At 37.9% G+C, this 20,989-nt stretch overlaps 1 protein-coding gene across 1 annotated transcript in view; it reads right to left on the bottom strand.

Moving 5' to 3' along the window:
* The window catches only part of TEX11 (testis expressed 11), a 514,378-nt gene that overhangs the window by 238,245 nt on the left and 255,144 nt on the right, over positions 1 to 20,989 (bottom strand). The window contains 2 exon segments of the mRNA XM_027770916.1: positions 9,153 to 9,231; positions 12,681 to 12,762. Of these exon segments, the coding sequence (XP_027626717.1) occupies positions 9,153 to 9,231; positions 12,681 to 12,762 (161 nt within the window).

The following is a 20,989-nucleotide window of genomic DNA, read 5'->3' as shown; positions in this document are numbered from 1 at the left end:
TTACATGTATAGGTATGTGTCAGCTGTGCTAGCTATTGGCTATATTTAGACTAATTAAGTTCATTGGCAGAACAATTGAGTGGGGGGGAGGGCATGGAGGGCAGCCGTGGATGCCAAGGACAATGGGGGAGGAGGATGGGACATAGCAGAGGGTGGGGGATGGGGAATCAAGGATGGCAAAAAAAAAAAGGCAAGGTATGCAGGATGTAAGAATTGGAAAATTATTTGCTGAGAACATGTATGTTGATGTGCTTGATTGAGCCAATGCACAGTGTATTTTGGATGGAAAATTCATTTGTGTGTTGTGATGGTGTATAATGAATTAATGTAGAAAATGAATAAATTAAAAAATAATAATAATAAATAAATAAATTTTCACCCCAAAAATGACTTGCTAAAAACATTTTAATTCAATTTTACACTTGCATGAACACTTTTGTAGAGAGATTCAGAGTGTTTATATGTGTTGTCATTTTCTCCAAAAGGTTAAGCTGTTGAGCTGAGGCAGGGATTTTCCCTTGGATGACATGAACAAATTTAATTGTTTCAATGGTTTAAAAAATATCTCTTCAGCACATCATATTGCTGTGCAACATCGCCTAGATCTCCCTTTGAAGGACTAATGTATTATTCTGCACTTGCTATTTGGAAATTCGCTAGGTTGAAGAAAGCTACACACCTAGGTTATGCTCCCTTTCCTGGAGCCAGCCCCCAATTACTAGTCAACTGTACCTAGCCCAACTTCTATCCTTATTTACAATAGTTCTGTTTTCTTTCCTTCACCACACAGGTGTTAATTCTCAGGTGTTAATTCTGAGAATTCCTCTTAATAAACTACCTGCTCATGGCTCAGGCTGGTGGCAGTTGGTAGCAAATGGAACTGCGGTGTTAAAAGGCATATGACTGGCGACCAGCAGTTAGTGTAATGGCTATGTCGCTGGACTCCCACGTAGTCAACTGCGGTTCACGTCCTGGACCCGGTGGCTTAAAACTCACGCCGGGCGCATGTGTGTGCGTGCCCAAGATCCTGAGAGGAGAATGGAGGAGAAGGGATTGCGGCATGGCCATCCCCCCTGGGGGGTGATTTCTCGCTTTCTGTCTCTCTGTCTCTCTCTGTCTGTCTGGCGAGCGCAAGCACCCTATAGTGAAAAACCTCTAAAAAAAAAGAAGGCACATGACTGACTGTGGATTTGGGTCCTCAAATGGGCTTGAAAACATACTGGGTTTGTGTGTGCATGCCCAAGATCCTGACAAGCTGCAGAGTCAGGAAAAGGAGATCACAGCATGAGGAGACCCTGTCGAGGGTGCCCCCAATGCATGTGCTGTCTATCATTAATACAATAAATAAACTTAAAATATCTGCACATCCATCTCAATATCTGCTTCCAAGGCAACTCAACCTATGATAGCATCACATCCAATTAAGCCCAACCTACAAGAAGTAGAGACAACTACTGTATTGTGCATCCAATTCATACAACAAAACAATAATCTCAGTTGAAGTCACAGAAAAATGTACAGTATTCATGTATTACTACTATATCCATATGTTTCAATTTCATGATAAAGTATTTCCTTTTTTAGGATAAAGTATTTCCTCGTGACTTACACAACTAGTATTCTTAAGTTTTATATCCTTAAAAAACACCATCACCTTGGATTTAAATTTCAAATAAATTTTTATGTTAATACTAACATTTTAAGAAATATCTTCTGTAGTCACAACTAAATTATTTTTGACCAGTCTACACTAAACTTAAGATACAGGTGCTAGGTTCAAAAGTCCTGTCAGAACAAAATTATCATTGACATTACAAATAAATATACTTTACTGGGCAGTAATACTTATGTCTGTGCAGCAGAAAACACCACCAGTAAATTATCTTCAAGAAACTTGTCCAATAAATTCTCAGCCATATCTTCAATGTGACTAACAATAGCATTTCTACTTATATTTGCATTTGAAATTTAAGAATACATTGTATGCCCTGCTCAGTAGACACTCCTTTGTAAATATGTCATTTATAAAAGAGCTAATGCCTGGGCAATCTTTTCCCTTTATAAATAACTATGTAAGTGCATTCTACATCATGATTGCTTATTTTATTCATTTTCCAAAGTAAATCCAATTGAAATTTTGATCATTTTCTTGAATTCATTAAGTTTCTCATTATAAAGATTTTCTGTGTACTAGCCATTGTTTCTACCATATTTTGTTTCATAATGGGGTTTTAAGTTGTATTCATCTGACAAACACATTTTGTTTGTATATTAAATGCATAAGAATCATTTCTTACTTCCATCACAAACAAATTTGTTCTTTCTCATTTTCTTGAAATACTTTCTCAGTCTTGTATTCACCCTCCCACTCTAAATAGAGATCTGGGTTCCATAAACATTTTATTTTCCCCTTATCTCTGCTATAATAATAGCACCACCAAACAAAAAGGCGTTAGTCAAACAAATTACCTTATAGATAATTTAAGGATATATTAGGGTATTGGGAAAGTCATGATGTATTTTTCTATGCAAAAATGCACCACGACTTTCCTGACGACCAAATACAATGTGAAAGGTTTAGAATAAGGCCTAGAACAAAGCAAATACCAGTAAATGTTAGTTTTTGATATTCAACAATGAAAATTACATAAATTGTCACATTATCCTTTTTTCCTGAACACAAGGAAACTCACAGTTACATTTAATTTAATGCTAAGTCACAGTAACTACATCAGCCATTGAGTTTGGCATGTTTGCTTCTCCCTTTTCGGGGTTTTGATTTTCTATATTAATTTTAAAAGCTTTATTATACTTGAATATAGGAAACTTTAAATTCTTTTTGGAAGGAGATAGAGAGAAACCAACCAAAACTTTAAAAATTAAAAATTAAGTTCCACAAAATTTTTGTGAACAAATAAAGTAAACTAGTCTATATAGCTATATAATTAGGTTTACTTATAACAGGTTCAATGATTGTACCTGAAAAGCAATGACTAATGAGTTGATATAAACTTGGATATTAGTCTATGCTGCCACAAAGGTTCTAACAGTTTTGCCCTGGTTATTAAATTAGGTCAGGAGTCCGCAAACTGGCTTTCAGTCAAGATGTTTGTTTTTATAAAGTTTTATTCAAACAAAAAGCACACACATTTGTTTACATTTGGTCTATGGCTGCTTTTGTACCACAATGGCAGAGTTGACTAGTTGTGGCAGAGACTGTGCAGCCCACAAGCCTAAAATATATACGATCTTTTCCTTTAAGAGAAAGTTTGCTGATCCCTGAATTAGATGAAGGCAGATGACATGAATACCAAATCCAAAAATGACACCTAATGAGAGGGATAGTTAATACATTGCATGATAGAATAAACATTTACAAAGATCAGAACTGAAAACGTATTGTAACCATCAGGCTGAAATTTAATAGTTCGTAAAGTATGGCTATTGGGTACTTAACCATAAAAGGATGTGGAATTCAGTCACCAAGAGCAACTGAGAGGGCCAAGCTATAGCATGGTGGTTAAGCTGGATCTTATATGGCTAACTATGTGGTTTAAATCCCCAACACAGTGACTTGAGAAACACACCAAGCACAATGTATGCATACCCAAAACCCTGAAAGAAGGGAGAAATGGAGAAGGAACTTGTGCTATGACCATTCCTCATGAGGGGTGCTTTCTCACTTTCTCTCTTTCTCTCTCCCCAGTGAGTGCACACACCCTCGGCAAAAATTTTAAAAAAAAATCAAATAATATTATCAAGATATATTTTTATAAGCCTAGTAAATTAACCATATGATGTAGCTGCTATCAAAGAGCTGATTTAATTATTGCCTACACAAAAAGAAGTATAAGACCTCGAACAGTGCTGCCCAATAGAACATCCTGAGAAAATGAAAATACCCTCTATTTGTGCTGTCCAATAAGGTATCAACATGTGGTATTTGAGACTTGATTTGTAATTGAGGGATAGAATTTTTAGTTTTAATTAATTTGAATTTAAATAGCTGTATGTAATATAACTAGTCACTACCATACTGTACAGTGCAAGTTTAGTTTAGAACATGAAAAGCATATACTATTGCTTAAATCATGTCTGTAGCATTGTGGAATAGTTGCAGTTGCCACACTTACAAACTGGAAGTAACACACTAGAAGTGATCATATCATGAACAATGCTAGAATGAACTGAGGAACAAGAGTCAAAGATTTAGATGCTATGTGGCAATGAACAGCCTTAGAAATTACTAGAAAACATGTATCAATTCTGTTCTAACATTATATTATAAAAAATGTAATGGGCCCCACTATTCCAGAGGTATTCTTACTTTTCACCCAAGAAAGCATAGAACTCATGTGGCAGGTAAGAAGGAGACTGGATTATCACAAGGATGGCAAACTATAGCTGCAGACCAAATCCAATCAGTCACCTGTTTTTGCAAATAAAGTTTTATTAGGGTCCAGCCACAGTGGCACACACTACTAATATACTGTGGTCTGCAGCACATAGAAGGCCTGGGTTTGATTCCCGGTCAGACCTACAGACCAGGCATGGTGGCATACACCTGTAATACACCCGACTTGGGAAGACTGAGGCAAGAGGATTGTAACCTTGACGATGGCCTGAGCAACATAGCAAGATCATATCTAAAAAACAGCTGAAAGTGATGGTACATGCCTACAATTCCAGCTGGGAGGCTGAGACAGGAGAATTGCAACATGGTGAGACTCTATTAAAAACAAATTTATAAGAACACAGATATATCCACACTTTTGTATACTGTCTATGGCTGCTTTCAAAACTACAACAGCAGAGTTGAATAAGTATGTCAAAGACCTTATCGCTGGCAAAACCTAAAATATTTTCTACCTTGTCCTTTATAGAACTATCTCCTGGACCATCAGGTGGCATGGAGATTAAGGCAGCTGGAGCTCACATAGCTAACTTTGTGGTTGAAATCCTGGACCTGGTGGCTTGAAAATCACACTGGGTGCATGTGTGTGTGTGCCCAAAATCTTGAGGGCAGAATGGAGGAGAAGGGATGGTGTCCCAGCCAATCCCCCTCTGGAGTGATTTCTCACTTTCTCTTCTCTCTTTCTCTTTCTGACAAGCACACACACCTTATGGCAAAAATCTGGGGAAAAAAGGAGAAAAAAAGAAATGTTTCCTAACTTCTGGTCTAGAATAGTGGTTATCAGAACCACCTGAAGAACTGATGAAGAATGCAGACCTAGGCTTGTTGAAGTAATATAAGGCCTGACCTTTATATTTTATCTGGCTCCCAGTGATTAATATTCATAACAGCTTTACTGAGGTATAATTCACATACTATAAGATTTACAGTATACAATTAAATGGTTTTTAGTATAGTCTGAGAGTTGTACAACCATCACTCAATAAAATTTAGAACATTTTTATCATGCCACTAAGAAACCCTAAATCCATTAGTAATCACTCGCCATTTCCCCCCAAACTCTACAGCCCTAAATGCCTACTAATCTACTTTTTGTCTGAAAATTTGAACATATCATGTAAATGGAATCTTGTAATATATGAATTTTTTGCAACTGTCTTCTTTCACTCACATATTTTCAAGATTTATCCATGTTGCAACATATATCAGTAGTTTGTTTCTTTTTACTTTTTTTTTCTTTATACATGATAGAGCATATGCATATGAGAGAAAGAAAAAAGCATCCTCTGCAGAGTCTGGTCACATTACAATCCCCTTACTACAGTCCTCCAGCCAGAGGGATACTTGGCAGTCATGTGCATGCCCAACATGTTTCAGATAACTGGACCAGGATCTGAACTATGGTCATCATGTGCTATCCAGCTTCTATGAAGCACTGCTATACTGCTGTGCCATGAAGCCAGCATCTTTCTTTTTATTGATAAATAATATTTCATGTTATGGACATACTATATGTTATTGTGTGATAGGCACATGGGTTATTTCCAGTTATTGGCTATTATGAATAATGCTGCTATGAATGTTCATGTACAAGTGTTAATGTGGATGTATATTTTCAATTCTGGGTTTATACTTAGGAAAGGAATTTCTATGTCAGATGGTAACTATATACCTATTTACTTTTTGAGGAACTAACAGATTGCTTTCCAAAGCATCCATTCCATTTTACATTTAACTAGCAGTACAGGAAACTTAAAATCTCTCCGCATCCTTGCCAATATCTGCTATTTTCTGTCTTTGTCATTATAGACATCCTAGTGAGTGTGTCATAGTTTGTCATTGTGGTTCTGATTTACATTTCCCTGATGGCTAATGATGTTGAGCATCATTTTCAAGTGCTTAGTCAAGTGCTTAGTCCTCAATAATTCTGATGACACCAAAATTTGAAAATCACTAAGAGGTCTATAAAAACTTCAAGGTCCCAGGGCCAGCAGGTAGAGTGATGAAGGCTGTAGACTCCCACATGGACAATCATGGTTCAAGTCCTGGACTCACAGCTTGAGAAACATGCCAGGTGCATGTGCATGAGTGCATGATCAAAATCCCAAGAAGAGAATGGAGGAGAAGGGATATGGCATGGTCATCCTCCCCAGAAGGTAATTTCTCACATTCCCTCTCTCATCTCTGTCTCTCTCACGCATTGTCAAGCACATGTGTCCTTTGACATAAACTTTTAAATTAACTTCACTATTGTTTAAGTCATTCAGAAAGAAGGTCCATCTCCTAAATTAATCAGCACAATGACAAACATTATGCTCTCAGAATATACACACACAGGAGCCAGCAGATGGCATAGTGGTTACATCTTTAAACTCCCACATGGTCAATTGTGATTTGAGTCCCAGACCCAGTGGCTTGAAACTCACATTGGGCATGTTTTATAGAAATGTTAGTCTTTAAAGAAAAAAAATCAATTCTGTACCTTTCATGATCCATCAGCAGTTTAGCAATGTTCAGACAGAAGTCTAAAGACATGTCAAGATGTAGCGTTTCCATGACAGCTTACAAAGTGGGAAAAAAATGAAATAATCGTATCAGTTTCATTTTTAAGGATGCTTAGCTATTTTCAATAATTTTCCTCTATTCAAATTATACTTACCAAATGTTTGCCATGTATCATGGTTTCCCTAACAATTTATCAAAATCTCCTTTTAAAGTACTAATGCCCAATACTAGAAAAAGTATAGTGACACTGGCAGTCTTACATGGATGGCAAAGTACCCTAGTACAATCCTCTTGAAGAGCCATTTGGCAATACTATCTGCTAAGAGCACTGTGGTTAAAAGCTGGGGAGCTGAGGTCAGACAGACCTGAATTTAAAACCACTTGCCTCCTATGGCCATAGGCAAGTAACTTAATTTTTCTGTACCATAGTTTTGTCATCTGTAAAATGTGGAATATGCCACCGATCTCTCAGGGGGAGTGAAAGGATTATATGAAATAATGTATGGAAATTGCATAGAAAAACATCTAGTAATTAGTAAGCATTCAATAAATGGCAGCTATTACTTACTTTACTTCAGAAATAACACCTTTAAAAAGTCATATGAAATTGGGACCAGTAGATGGAGTAATGGTTATGTCATTGGACACCCATATGGTCGACCATGGTTCAAGAAGTCCCAGACCCACGGGCTAGAAACTCACACTGGGCGCGTGTGCGTGCGTGCTCAAAATCCCAAGAGGAGAACGGAGGAGAAGGGATTGTGGTGTGGCCATGCCTCTGGGGGGTGATTTCTCGCTTTCTGTCTCTGTGTATGTCTATTTGGTGAGCAAATGTACCCTATAGCAAAAATCTCTCTCAAAAACAAAAAGTCATATGAAATAAATATGGGGAAAGATTTATGAACAAAGATACTAAAATCAGTATGCATTATAATAACAATAGAAAAGAATCTGCCCTGAAAGTTTGTTTCTTTTTACTTTTTTTTTCTTTATACATGATAGAGCATATGCATATGAGAGAAAGAAAAAAGCATCCTCTGCAGAGTCTGGTCACATTACAATCCCCTTACTACAGTCCTCCAGCCAGAGGGATACTTGGCAGTCATGTGCATGCCCAACATGTTTCAGATAACTGGACCAGGATCTGAACTATGGTCATCATGTGCTATCCAGCTTCTATGAAGCACTGCTATACTGCTGTGCCATGAAGCCAGCATCTTTCTTTTTATTGATAAATAATATTTCATGTTATGGACATACTATATGTTATTGTGTGATAGGCACATGGGTTATTTCCAGTTATTGGCTATTATGAATAATGCTGCTATGAATGTTCATGTACAAGTGTTAATGTGGATGTATATTTTCAATTCTGGGTTTATACTTAGGAAAGGAATTTCTATGTCAGATGGTAACTATATACCTATTTACTTTTTGAGGAACTAACAGATTGCTTTCCAAAGCATCCATTCCATTTTACATTTAACTAGCAGTACAGGAAACTTAAAATCTCTCCGCATCCTTGCCAATATCTGCTATTTTCTGTCTTTGTCATTATAGACATCCTAGTGAGTGTGTCATAGTTTGTCATTGTGGTTCTGATTTACATTTCCCTGATGGCTAATGATGTTGAGCATCATTTTCAAGTGCTTAGTCAAGTGCTTAGTCCTCAATAATTCTGATGACACCAAAATTTGAAAATCACTAAGAGGTCTATAAAAACTTCAAGGTCCCAGGGCCAGCAGGTAGAGTGATGAAGGCTGTAGACTCCCACATGGACAATCATGGTTCAAGTCCTGGACTCACAGCTTGAGAAACATGCCAGGTGCATGTGCATGAGTGCATGATCAAAATCCCAAGAAGAGAATGGAGGAGAAGGGATATGGCATGGTCATCCTCCCCAGAAGGTAATTTCTCACATTCCCTCTCTCATCTCTGTCTCTCTCACGCATTGTCAAGCACATGTGTCCTTTGACATAAACTTTTAAATTAACTTCACTATTGTTTAAGTCATTCAGAAAGAAGGTCCATCTCCTAAATTAATCAGCACAATGACAAACATTATGCTCTCAGAATATACACACACAGGAGCCAGCAGATGGCATAGTGTTTACATCTTTAAACTCCCACATGGTCAATTGTGATTTGAGTCCCAGACCCAGTGGCTTGAAACTCACATTGGGCATGTTTTATAGAAATGTTAGTCTTTAAAGAAAAAAAATCAATTCTGTACCTTTCATGATCCATCAGCAGTTTAGCAATGTTCAGACAGAAGTCTAAAGACATGTCAAGATGTAGCGTTTCCATGACAGCTTACAAAGTGGGAAAAAAATGAAATAATCGTATCAGTTTCATTTTTAAGGATGCTTAGCTATTTTCAATAATTTTCCTCTATTCAAATTATACTTACCAAATGTTTGCCATGTATCATGGTTTCCCTAACAATTTATCAAAATCTCCTTTTAAAGTACTAATGCCCAATACTAGAAAAAGTATAGTGACACTGGCAGTCTTACATGGATGGCAAAGTACCCTAGTACAATCCTCTTGAAGAGCCATTTGGCAATACTATCTGCTAAGAGCACTGTGGTTAAAAGCTGGGGAGCTGAGGTCAGACAGACCTGAATTTAAAACCACTTGCCTCCTATGGCCATAGGCAAGTAACTTAATTTTTCTGTACCATAGTTTTGTCATCTGTAAAATGTGGAATATGCCACCGATCTCTCAGGGGGAGTGAAAGGATTATATGAAATAATGTATGGAAATTGCATAGAAAAACATCTAGTAATTAGTAAGCATTCAATAAATGGCAGCTATTACTTACTTTACTTCAGAAATAACACCTTTAAAAAGTCATATGAAATTGGGACCAGTAGATGGAGTAATGGTTATGTCATTGGACACCCATATGGTCGACCATGGTTCAAGAAGTCCCAGACCCACGGGCTAGAAACTCACACTGGGCGCGTGTGCGTGCGTGCTCAAAATCCCAAGAGGAGAACGGAGGAGAAGGGATTGTGGTGTGGCCATGCCTCTGGGGGGTGATTTCTCGCTTTCTGTCTCTGTGTATGTCTATTTGGTGAGCAAATGTACCCTATAGCAAAAATCTCTCTCAAAAACAAAAAGTCATATGAAATAAATATGGGGAAAGATTTATGAACAAAGATACTAAAATCAGTATGCATTATAATAACAATAGAAAAGAATCTGCCCTGAATGTTTACTTATAGGACAACAATGGACTATTACATAACCATCAAAACTTTTGAGTATGGAAATAATAAATGTATATTAAAATGAAAAATGTTTACAAGAATAGTAAGTGAAAAATTAGAACACAATGTTATATGTACTAAATGGTCACAAGTCTGTTAAAAAAATTAGCTTATAAAATATTGATGGACTGGCTCTGTAGGAGTGCAGCAGTTAAGTGTTGCATATTGAGAGCCAGATCCTACAAGGCTGACTGTGGTTCAAGTCCTGGCCTGGGCTACAATTGCTCCCCAAATCCTGACAGTATTAAAAAAGTGGAGGAGGGATTGTAGCCTGACTACACCCCACTAAGGGAGTCTCTCTCTCTCTCTCTCTTTCTTTCTCTCTCTCCATGCCCACTGGCAATCAAAGTAATACTGAAAATATGGCCCAGTGTAGGTGGTCCCGAGAACACAGGACTGCACTGCTGTAAACTACATGGTTGATGACAGGTTCAGATCCCTGGGTAGTCTTGAAAATATGCTGGGGACATAGGTGGGCATCCAATATCCTAAAGAGCTGGAGGGTTGAAGAAGGGATCACAGTGTGATGAGAGCCTGTCAAGGGTATTGTCTCTGGATCTCTCTCTCTCTTATGCATGTGCTATCATTTAAAAATCACTGAGGGACCAGTGGATGGCATAATGGCTATGTTGCTGTACTTCCATGTAGTCAACTGTGGTTCAAGTCCCGGACCTGGTGGCTTAAACTCATGCCGGGCATGTGTGTGTGTGTGTGTGTGTGTGTGTGTGTGTGTGTGTGTGCCCAAGACCCCAAGAGGAGTACGAAGGAGAGGGGATTGCAGCATGGCCATCTCCCCTCGGGAGTGATTTCTTGCTTTCTGTCTCTCTCTCACTCTCTCTGTCTTTCTAGCGAGTGCATGCACCCTACAGAAAAAAAAAAAAAAAAAAAAAAAAAAACCTTCAAAAATTAAATAAATAAATAATAAAAATTACTGAAAACAGGGGCCAACAGGTGGTGCAATATTTAAGGCACTGGATTTGCACATGACCAAGCACAATTTGAGTCCCAGACCTGACAAGTGTGCATGCGTGCCCAAATCCCAGAAGGAAATTGGAGAAGGGATTGTGGCAAGGCCATCCCCCGTGGGGGGGAGGTGGTTTCTAACTTTCCCTCTGTCTCTCTGCTGTAAGCACATGTGACCTATGGCAAAAACCTTAAAAAGAAAAGAAAAAAGAAAAAAAAGAAAGAAAAAGAACCCTGAAAACAGGGCCAAGTGGCAGTGGTACAGAAATAGTACAGCTAGAAACACATAGGAAAGGTCCTGGGTTCACATTCTGCAGAATCTCTGAGCATCCATATTCTCTGTGCCAGGTACTGTACTTGGTGTCTGGAACCCAGCAGTGGAGTTGTCTTTTTGGTTCCTAATATTTTTTGACCTTTGTATCCTGAGGTGACACTGGTACCTAGAGATGCAGAATCCTCTGTACATTTGAACTTCTGAGGTCTCTTCAGTGATTGGCTAAAATTCTGGAGGTCACAGAAAGATTCAGCAGTACTAACTTAGCCCTAAATTAAATTTAAGGTTACTGCCAAATTTGATGATTGTTCTAATTATTATAAATTTTTATTTACTGAACAATAAGCAATTATACTAATGTATAATTTAGGACACATATTGCACACTATTCACTATGTACGTATGGTGCTAGGTGCTTTACATATATTTCTTGTCTTGTTTTGTTTTAAAGGTTTTTGCCTTAGGATACATGTGCTCACCTGAGAGAGAGAGAAAAAGAGAGAGAGAGAGAGAGAGAGAGAGAGAGAGAGAGAGAGAGAGAGAGAGAGAGAGAGAGAGAGAGAGAGAGAGAGAGAGAGAGAGAGAGAGAGAGAGAGAGAGGGGGAGACAGTGAGAGGGAAAGTGAGAAACCATCCCCTAGGAGGATGGCCACATCATAATTCCTTCTCCTCCTCTCTCCTCTTGAGATTTTGGGCACATGCATACACCTATATATATTTCTCATAAGACTCTCTAAACATCATAATGAGGTATACATATCATAATTGTATCTTTTAAAAATGAAACTGAAGCACACAAAAGTTAAGTGACTTGTCTGTCCAATGATCTACAACTATATATCAGTAGTTTTATTTTGTGCTGTGTACATTCTAGTCCTTTGAGAATTATGAAAAACAAGTAGCAATGGTTATACAAGTTGTTATTAAAAGCAGAGCTTTCTTCATGATGGTAGACAACTTCAGAAGGGCTGGGCAGTCACAATTTTCTAATGGGCCAAAAGAAAATTAATTGTTTTTATTCAGTCTTCTCTTCTCTCCCTCTCCGCCCCACCTTTAAATTTGCTACTATTATTCTTTCTTCTTTCTCTCTCTCTCACTGGCTGACAATCTTCTCCCTTTCCTATATGATTGATTTCCTTCTCAACCACCATCAAATTATACCTATTATTGGTATACTAAAAAAGCCTTATATTCAACAAATTGGTGATAATATTTCAATATTGTGTGTTATTAACATACAGAGATGATACCTTCAAGGAGTTCTTCATTAGTTGTTTTGTCTTTCAAGAGGATTTTAATCTTCAAGAAAAGCCCAGGTGGATTTAAATGCTCCTATTTTAAACAAGAAAATCATAATGATATGAAAACTGTGGAATGTGAAAGACAATTTTCAAGTAATTGCCTGTTTTATTCAACCATTGTGGAGTGACTCATGATCAAAGGAAATCAAAATTATGAAAGATTATAACATCTGGTCTATCCCCAGGGATGTTTTCTGATATTTTTATTCAGTCTAAAGAAAACAATTCAAGGAAAGGAACGTGTAAACATTTCCATTGAATGACAAACATTTAATGGTAAGGTCAATACTTAACTGTGAATCTGAGGCTATATTCTTGGTAGGCAAAACCCTAAACATCAAATTTATTTTCTTCAGAGATTTTAATAACAACTAACTTCCTGTGCAAATAATGGCAGAATGAAATAGAAATTTTTTTTTCTACAGGATATTCCTGTCATTCCTTTTTATTAATCTACCACTGATAAAATGTACCCTTGAATGATGTTTCCAAGTTATTGTTAGATGGCCCTAAGCCATATGTGATCTCTTGCCTTGTTCCACCTTTGCTTGACAAGGTACATCTTTTTTTTTAAGAGAGAGATTTTTGCTATAGGGCGTGTGTGGTTGCTGGAGAGACAGAGAAAGAAAGCAAGAAATCGGCCCCGTCCCCCAGAGGGGATGGCCCACTGTAATCCCTTCTCCTCCATTCTCCTCTTGGGACTGTGTGCACACACACCATGCCTGGTGTGAGTTTCAAGCCTCCAGGTCTGGGACTCGAACCATGGTCAGCCATGTGAGAGTCCAGTAATGTAACCATTATGCCATCTACTGGTCCTGACAAGGTACATCTTTAAACAGCTAAGATTAGAAGTACAGTATAGGCCAGGTGCAGTAGTACAATGGTAGTGCACTTTGCAATGCTGAGGCCATATGGAAACGTCCTGGGTTCACATCCTTAGGTCTCCTTATGCAGGCTGGGAGCACAAGCACATGTCCATGATCATAGCTGGCCAAGGCTGGTGTGAAGACCATGTTGGGATGCCTCTCTCTCTCTCTCTCTTTCAGAATAGGAAAAAAAAAAAAAAAAAAACTTTTTTAAAAAATGGAGGGAAAAGAAGTTGGTGTAATGGCTATGTCGCTGGACTTCCATGTAGTCGACCGTAGTTCAAGTCCTGGACCTGGTGGCTTAAACTCATGCTGGGCGTGTGTGTGTGCATGCACAAGATCCTAAGAGGAGAATGGAGGAGAAGGGACTGTGGTGTGGCCATGCCCCCTGGGGGATGATTTCTCGTTTTCTGTCTCTCTGTGTCTCTCTGTCTTTCTGGTGAACACATGCACCCTATAGCAAAAACCTCTCAAAAAAAAAAATGGAAAGTTAGGTAGAGTAGGCACCAATATTAAAAGGATTTGCAAGGCCAGCCCCATAGTGCAGTGCTTAAGTGCTATGCAGTGGGGGGCTGGATCCCACAAGGAAGACTGCAGTTCAAATTCTGAACGTGGTGGCTGGAAAGACACACCAGACAGTCATGCACACATGCCCCTAATCCTGATGGAATGAACAGAAGGAAAAAAGGATTATGACATGATCATGCCCTATCAATAGGTTCTCTCTCTCTCTCTCTCGAGCTCATGCACCCTCTGGCAATTTTTTTATTTTTAAAAAAGGATTTTTTCAGGCCCAGTGGTAGTGGCACAAGCAGGAGGGCACCACTAAGTGATCACTGAAGCCACATGAGAGGCCTGGCTTCAGTTCTTAGCCTAACCTAATAAACAGGCCAGGCACAATGGTGTGTATCTGTGGTTCTAGTTAACTAGGAGACTGGCATGAGAATCAATACATGGTGAGATCTTGTCAAAAATGTCTCGCTCTTTCACTCTCTTGGGTACTTGCTTGCTCTCTTACAGAATGGAGGATTGAAAAAATAGATGACACTAATACAAAGAATAAGCCAAAGTTGGCAATTTTAATTTATTGCAATACTGCCTTTTCTATTAGGCACATCAGAATATGTATTGGGTTCAACTCCCTTTTTACCTTCAGAAAAGTAAAGATTTTGGCAGCATCCATTTTCCGAAAATCTGCTTTACACACATAAGCTAACACTGTTTTTCTCTTTAATTTCATATATATATAAACTATAAGCTATACATATATGCTTTATATACTATACTTATAGATATATGTGTGTGTGTGTATGGTATACTTTACCCTAATAATAATATCAGTAATAAAACGAGCACTCCAGTACTTACTATCCAGCTAAGAAACCACATGATCACATTAAAAGCATCCAGTGTAACTTTGTCCATTTGCATCCTGCTCACTTTGTAGAGGTAAACACTTCCTTGAATTTTATGTAGTAATTCACTTGCTTTTTTTTTTAACCTATGCATAATATATTGTTGCTATGGACTGGGTATTTGCACACCCTTCTCATGTGAGGCTTTATTTCCCATTTTTATAGTAAATGGAAGTGAGGCCTTGGGGAAATAGGTCAAGAGGGTGAAGTCCTTATGAATGGGATTAGTGCCCTTATAAGAAGGGGGAGAGTTCTGACCAGTATCTTTCAGGGACTAGGACAATTGAAGATCTTCTGCCTAGACTTCACAATCCTGCCCCCCTGTTCTTGCCAGGACAAGCCAATCACCAGCCATCTGGAGCTGAGTTGTGAGAAACCACTTTCAGGACTAGGACAACTGAAAACCTTCTGCCCAGACTTCACACTCTTGACCCCCTACAAAAACAACAGGCTGGAAATTGTTTTTCCATCTGGCTGCAGGCCTGAATCAGGGAGAGTTTCTTAAGATAATCCAGCTAGAACAAGCCAATCACTAGCCATCTATAATTTAGTTCTGAGTGGCCTCTTTCAGGAACTAGAACAACTGAAGACTTTCTGCCCAGACTTCAGTCTTCTGCCCCCCAGATCTAGCCAGTCTCCACACACCAAGTTTCTAGACAGGTATAGGTGCACAGTAGCCAAATTCTGAATTCTTTTAGGGTCAAAGTAAACTTGAATTTCCATGAAATCTGCTGCACAAAGAGAGAAAAACAGTACTGCTGAGAGATTGCAGATCACCTCTTCCTGCATGCCTCTTAATGCTCAGATTAAACTCTAAAAACTAGGAAAAAGCATATAAGTTGATGACCATCAGATAACCAGAAACCACTGCAGAGGCACAAGAAATATGGGAAATCAACAGGGAAAAAAAAAATACATTCCAAGAGTCACAGGACAGGTTTTTCAATTGTCTTTTGCCCTCTGGATCATTTCCCATCTTTAAAATTTGGCTCAAGTTGTGGAAAAGTTCCTCCCACACATGGGCAAACTCGACCTCCTTTTTATGACTCTTAACTCTTCTTGGACACAAGCATGGCTGGTTGAAAGAGATTTCCCAAGTATGACTGCTGTGTTTTCTCGAAGACTTCAGAAACAGTCACTACGAAACCAATGGGCTGGAAATTGTTTTTCCATCTGGCTGCAGGCCTGAATCAGGGAGAGTTTCTTAAGATAATTATACCAAATTATACTGTTAGAGACTTGGCTTAGAAATGCTCAATTCTTGTGCTGTGAAATGCAAATCCCTCAAGAATGCTGGAGCAGGAAATTAACAATCTTGATGTTTCCATAGTGGCAGCCCAGGTGGTGTATCCCAACTGTAATGATGTTTATTAAAAAAGGAAATACTAGTCCCACAGTTTAAAAACCACTGATTATGGTCCTCCATGGGAGCTGAAAACTAGTGCTTTCAGGGAATAAGAGAAATGAATATTTTCTGCTGAGAATTCACTCTGGTAGAGCCCCCTGGAGAAAAACGGAATGGCAAAAAGTTTACAGGTCACCTCCTCCGGCATGTCTCTGCTCACTCAGATTGAACTTCTCGAAATTAGGAAGAAACTAATAACCCACCAGATGACTAGAAACCACCACAGAGGCACAAGAAATATGAAAAACCAAGAAAATACCTCTCTCCCAAGGGAAAAGAATAACTTCTCTTCATCCACAGACAGTACAATGGAACTCACAGAAATGTCTGATAAAGAATTTAGAATATTCATAGTGACAAAGCTAACAGAGATGGAAGAGAAGAGAGACAATGAACTCCAAAAGAGGTGGGAGAAAAGAGCTGACAAGTTCCAGAAGGTGAGGTAGGTCTTGCAAGATCTGAAAGAGGAAATAAACACCATAAAATAATCAAATGGAACTGTTAGAGAAGACACCTTCATGGCTACTGAGAACTAGTGATTTCAGGGGAATAAGAGAAATAAAGATTTTCCACTGATAATTCAGCCTCCAACCCACAAACTTGTGTGGAGAGGCAAGAGAGCAGACCTCCGAAGACACCTTTATGGCTACTGAGAACTAGTGATTTCAGGGGAATAGGAGAAATGAAGATTTTTTCCACTGATAATTCAGCTCCAGCCCACAAACTCGCATGGTAGGCAGACTTTCAAGCCTCCTGTCTCTGTCTCTGTCTTTGTCTCTCTCTACCTCTGTCTCTGTACTTTCACTTTTTTTGTAATTTTTCCTTTTTAAAATTTTTTAAGGTAAAGTAACTTTTTGGCTTTCAGCCCCTCCTTTCCCTTTATCTTGGTAATAATCCCCTCTCCCAACGCAGGAGAGGCAAGGGAGCAGGCCGCAGAAGACACCTTCATTGGGGGGAAGAAATGGAATACAACTGTAGACACCAGAGATAGTGTGAGAAGAGGGTGGGAAAGGCAGAGGGTTAGACATAGGGGTAAATACACACACACACACACACACACACACACACACATACATGATTAAGCCACTGTGCAGTATATTCTGGATGGGAAACCACTTTTTGTATGCTGTGACGATGATTAGAGGAATGTACATTAATTAATTTTTTTAAAAGTTTTAAAAAATGCATATTTGATGGCTGTAGTAAGCTATATAGCCCTAGCTAGGTGCTACTTTATAGTATGTTCATTCTACTCACTGAGGTTAATGTCTAAAATGGGGGGAAAAGGCATAAAAAGCAACCATGGATACCAGAGACAGTGTGGGAGGAGGGTGGGACACAGAAGAGGGTGAGAGATAGGGAGTCAAGGATGGCAAAGATATACAGGAAATAAGAAATGGAAAATTTTTTGATGATAACATGTATGTTGATGTGCTTGCTTGAGCCAATATACAGTGTATTCTGAATAGGAAATATCATTCTGTATGCAGTAATGATGTATAGTCAATGAATGTAAATAAATAAATTTAAATGAAAAAAAATGGAACTGTTAGAGATGAAGGCTATAATACAAGAAATCAAAATCTCCCTTGAAAGTATTAAAAGCAGACTAGATTATACAGAAGATTGATTCTCAGATGTAGAAGACAGAATCACTGGACTTTTTAGAAAAATCCACCACAAAGACTGAGAAATTAGCCTCCAAAATGAGAATAATATACAAGAAATACTAGTTACCATTAAACGTCCAAACATCCAGATAATTGGTATCCCAGAAGATGAAGAGACTAACAAGAGTATTGATAATCTCTTAACATTTTTTCATTTTGATTTATTAAAGCTAAAACTGCCTTTCTTGAAATTAAAAAATATATTTAAAAATACCTATTTAATGACCACAGTAAGCTATATAGCCTCAGCTAGGTGCTACTTCATAGTATATTCATTTTACTCACAGTTTCATGCCTAAAGTCAACATGTGTTCACAGATATGTATATATCAGCTGACCTTGCTATAGAAAGTATTTAGATTAAGATATTTTGTGAATCAAAATGTGGGAAAAATTTTAAAAAGAATAGAAAGCAACTGCAGATATCAGAAACAGTGTGGGAGGAGGGTGGAAAATGTCAAAAGGTGAGAAATAGGAAGAAGAATATATATATAAGAAACAAGAAGTGGAAAATTATTTGTTGATGATAACATGTAAGTCACTGTACAGTGTATTCTGGAAAGGAAATTGCATTTTATATGCTGTGATAATGTTCAGCAAAATAATGTAAAATAAATAATTTTTTAAATTAAAAAAAAAATCTGGGAAATCAAGAAAATATCTCTCCCCTAAAGGAAAAGAAAAGCTCCTCATTCTCCAATGGCAATACAAGGGAACTTGTGGAAATATCAGATAAAGAATTTAAAATATTCATAGTGACAAAGCTAACAAAGATGCAAAAGAAGAAAGACAATAAACTCTAGAAGATGCAGGAGAAAAGAGATAATGAGTTACAGGAGTAGAGAAAGATCTTGCAAGATCTGAAAGAGGAAATACACACTACAAAAAAAGAATCAAACAGAAATGTTAGAGATGAAGGTTGTAATCCAGGAAATCAAAACTTCCCTCAGAAGTATTAAAAGCAGATTAGATCATGCAGAAGATCAAATCTCAGATGTAGAACATAGAACTTCTGGCCTAGAAAAATTCACCAAAAAGACTGAGAAAATAACCCCCCAAAATGAGAATAATATATGAGTAATACTAGATACCATTAGACGCTCAAACATCTGGATAATCAGTATCCCAGAAAGTGAAGGAACTAATCAGAGCATTGATAATATATTCCATGAAATCCTGGAAGAAAACTTCCCAAGCCCAGAAAAGAATTCAAATAGCCACACCCAAGAAATACAAAGGACCCCACATAGAATCAACCCAAGAAGATCTTCTCCAAAGCATATTATAGCCAAATTGACTAAAACCACAAAGATTGGCAAGAGAGAAATGTCAAGTTATCTACAAAGGATATCCCATCAGGTTAACAGCAGACCTCTCATTGGAAACAATGCAAGCAAGGAAAGAATGGAAAAATATACTCCAAGTGTTGAGTGAAAAACAATTTCCACCAAGAATACTATATCCAGCAAGATTATCCTTCATATAGGAAGAGAAAACAAGAACATCCTCAGATAAACAAAACCTGAAAGAATTTGCCAACCCCAGACCGGCTCTCCAAGAATTTCTGAAGGGAGTGCTATACCAGGAAAACTAAAGCAGCTATAAGAGTATAATAACCAAAAAAAAAAATGGCCAACCTAATGGTAGGGACAAATCTGGAATTGAATGTTAACTTCCTGAATTTAAACGGAAAGATCAGACCACAGTAACACTGAAAATTCAATAGAAGAGAGTTTAATTACATGAGACTGAACTTGTGAAATGGAATTTTATGACTTTTGACTAAATCATTACTGATTTTTTTCTATGCTTTGTTTTCCAGATTTAAGGATTTTTGTCTTCTCTTGAACTGTTGATAGGTTCATCTACCTATTATTTTAACTAAATCATAATCTTTTTCCTGGCTTTGAGTCTTAAGCAAATTTCTCTTAACTTTTTTTTATTTTGATCTATTAAAACTAAAACTTTTTCTTGAAATTAAAAAAATGCATTAAAAATACCTATTTAATGACTGTGATAAGCTATATAGCCCAGCTAGGTGATACTTTATAATATGTTCATTTTACTCACTGAGATTTTTGCCTAAAGTCAGACATGTGTTCATAGATATGTATAAATCAGTTGCACTTGCTATTGAAACTATTTAGATTAATTAAGGTCTTTAGTAAATCAAGAAAATGTAAAACTAAATAAATAAATAAAAGGCATGGAAAGCAACTGTAGTTACCAGAGACAATAGAGAGTGAGAGGTAGAGAATCAAGGGGGAAGAAAAGCAAAATATACAAGAAACAAAAATTAGAAAATTATTTCTTGACAATAACATGTTTGTTGATGTGCTTGACTGAGACAATATATAGTGTACTCTGGATGGAAAATCTCATTTTGTATGCTGTAATGATGTACAGTGAATGAATGTAAATAAATAAATTTAAAATAAAATACAAGAAAAAGAAGGATCAAGACAGGGGCCAGCAGATCACATAGTGGTTAAGGCCCTGGACTCCCACATGGATGACTGCAGTTCCGATCCTGGTACTGGAGGCCTTGAACACCATATAAATTTAAAATAAAATACAAGAAAAAGAAGGATCAAGACAGGGGCCAGCAGATCACATAGTGGTTAAGGCCCTGGACTCCCACATGGATGACTGCAGTTGAAGTCCCAGATCCAGCAGCTTGAAACTTATGCTGTGTGTGTATGTGCCCAGAATCCCAGAAGGTGAATGGATGACTCCCACGTTGTCAACTGCAGTTCACGTCCTGGACCCAGTGGCTTAAAACTCATGCCGAGCGTGTGTGCGTGCGTGCTCAAGATCCCAAGAGGAGGGGAACCAGCAGTTAGCATAATGGCTATGTCGCTAGACTCCCACGTAGTCGACCGTGGTTCGTGTCCCGGACCCG

The sequence above is a fragment of the Tupaia chinensis genome, unplaced genomic scaffold (assembly GCF_000334495.1).
Source record: "Tupaia chinensis unplaced genomic scaffold, TupChi_1.0 Scaffold000165_2, whole genome shotgun sequence".
In the NCBI taxonomy this organism is placed as follows: domain Eukaryota; kingdom Metazoa; phylum Chordata; class Mammalia; order Scandentia; family Tupaiidae; genus Tupaia; species Tupaia belangeri.
This window is presented reverse-complemented; position numbering and strand designations above follow the sequence as displayed.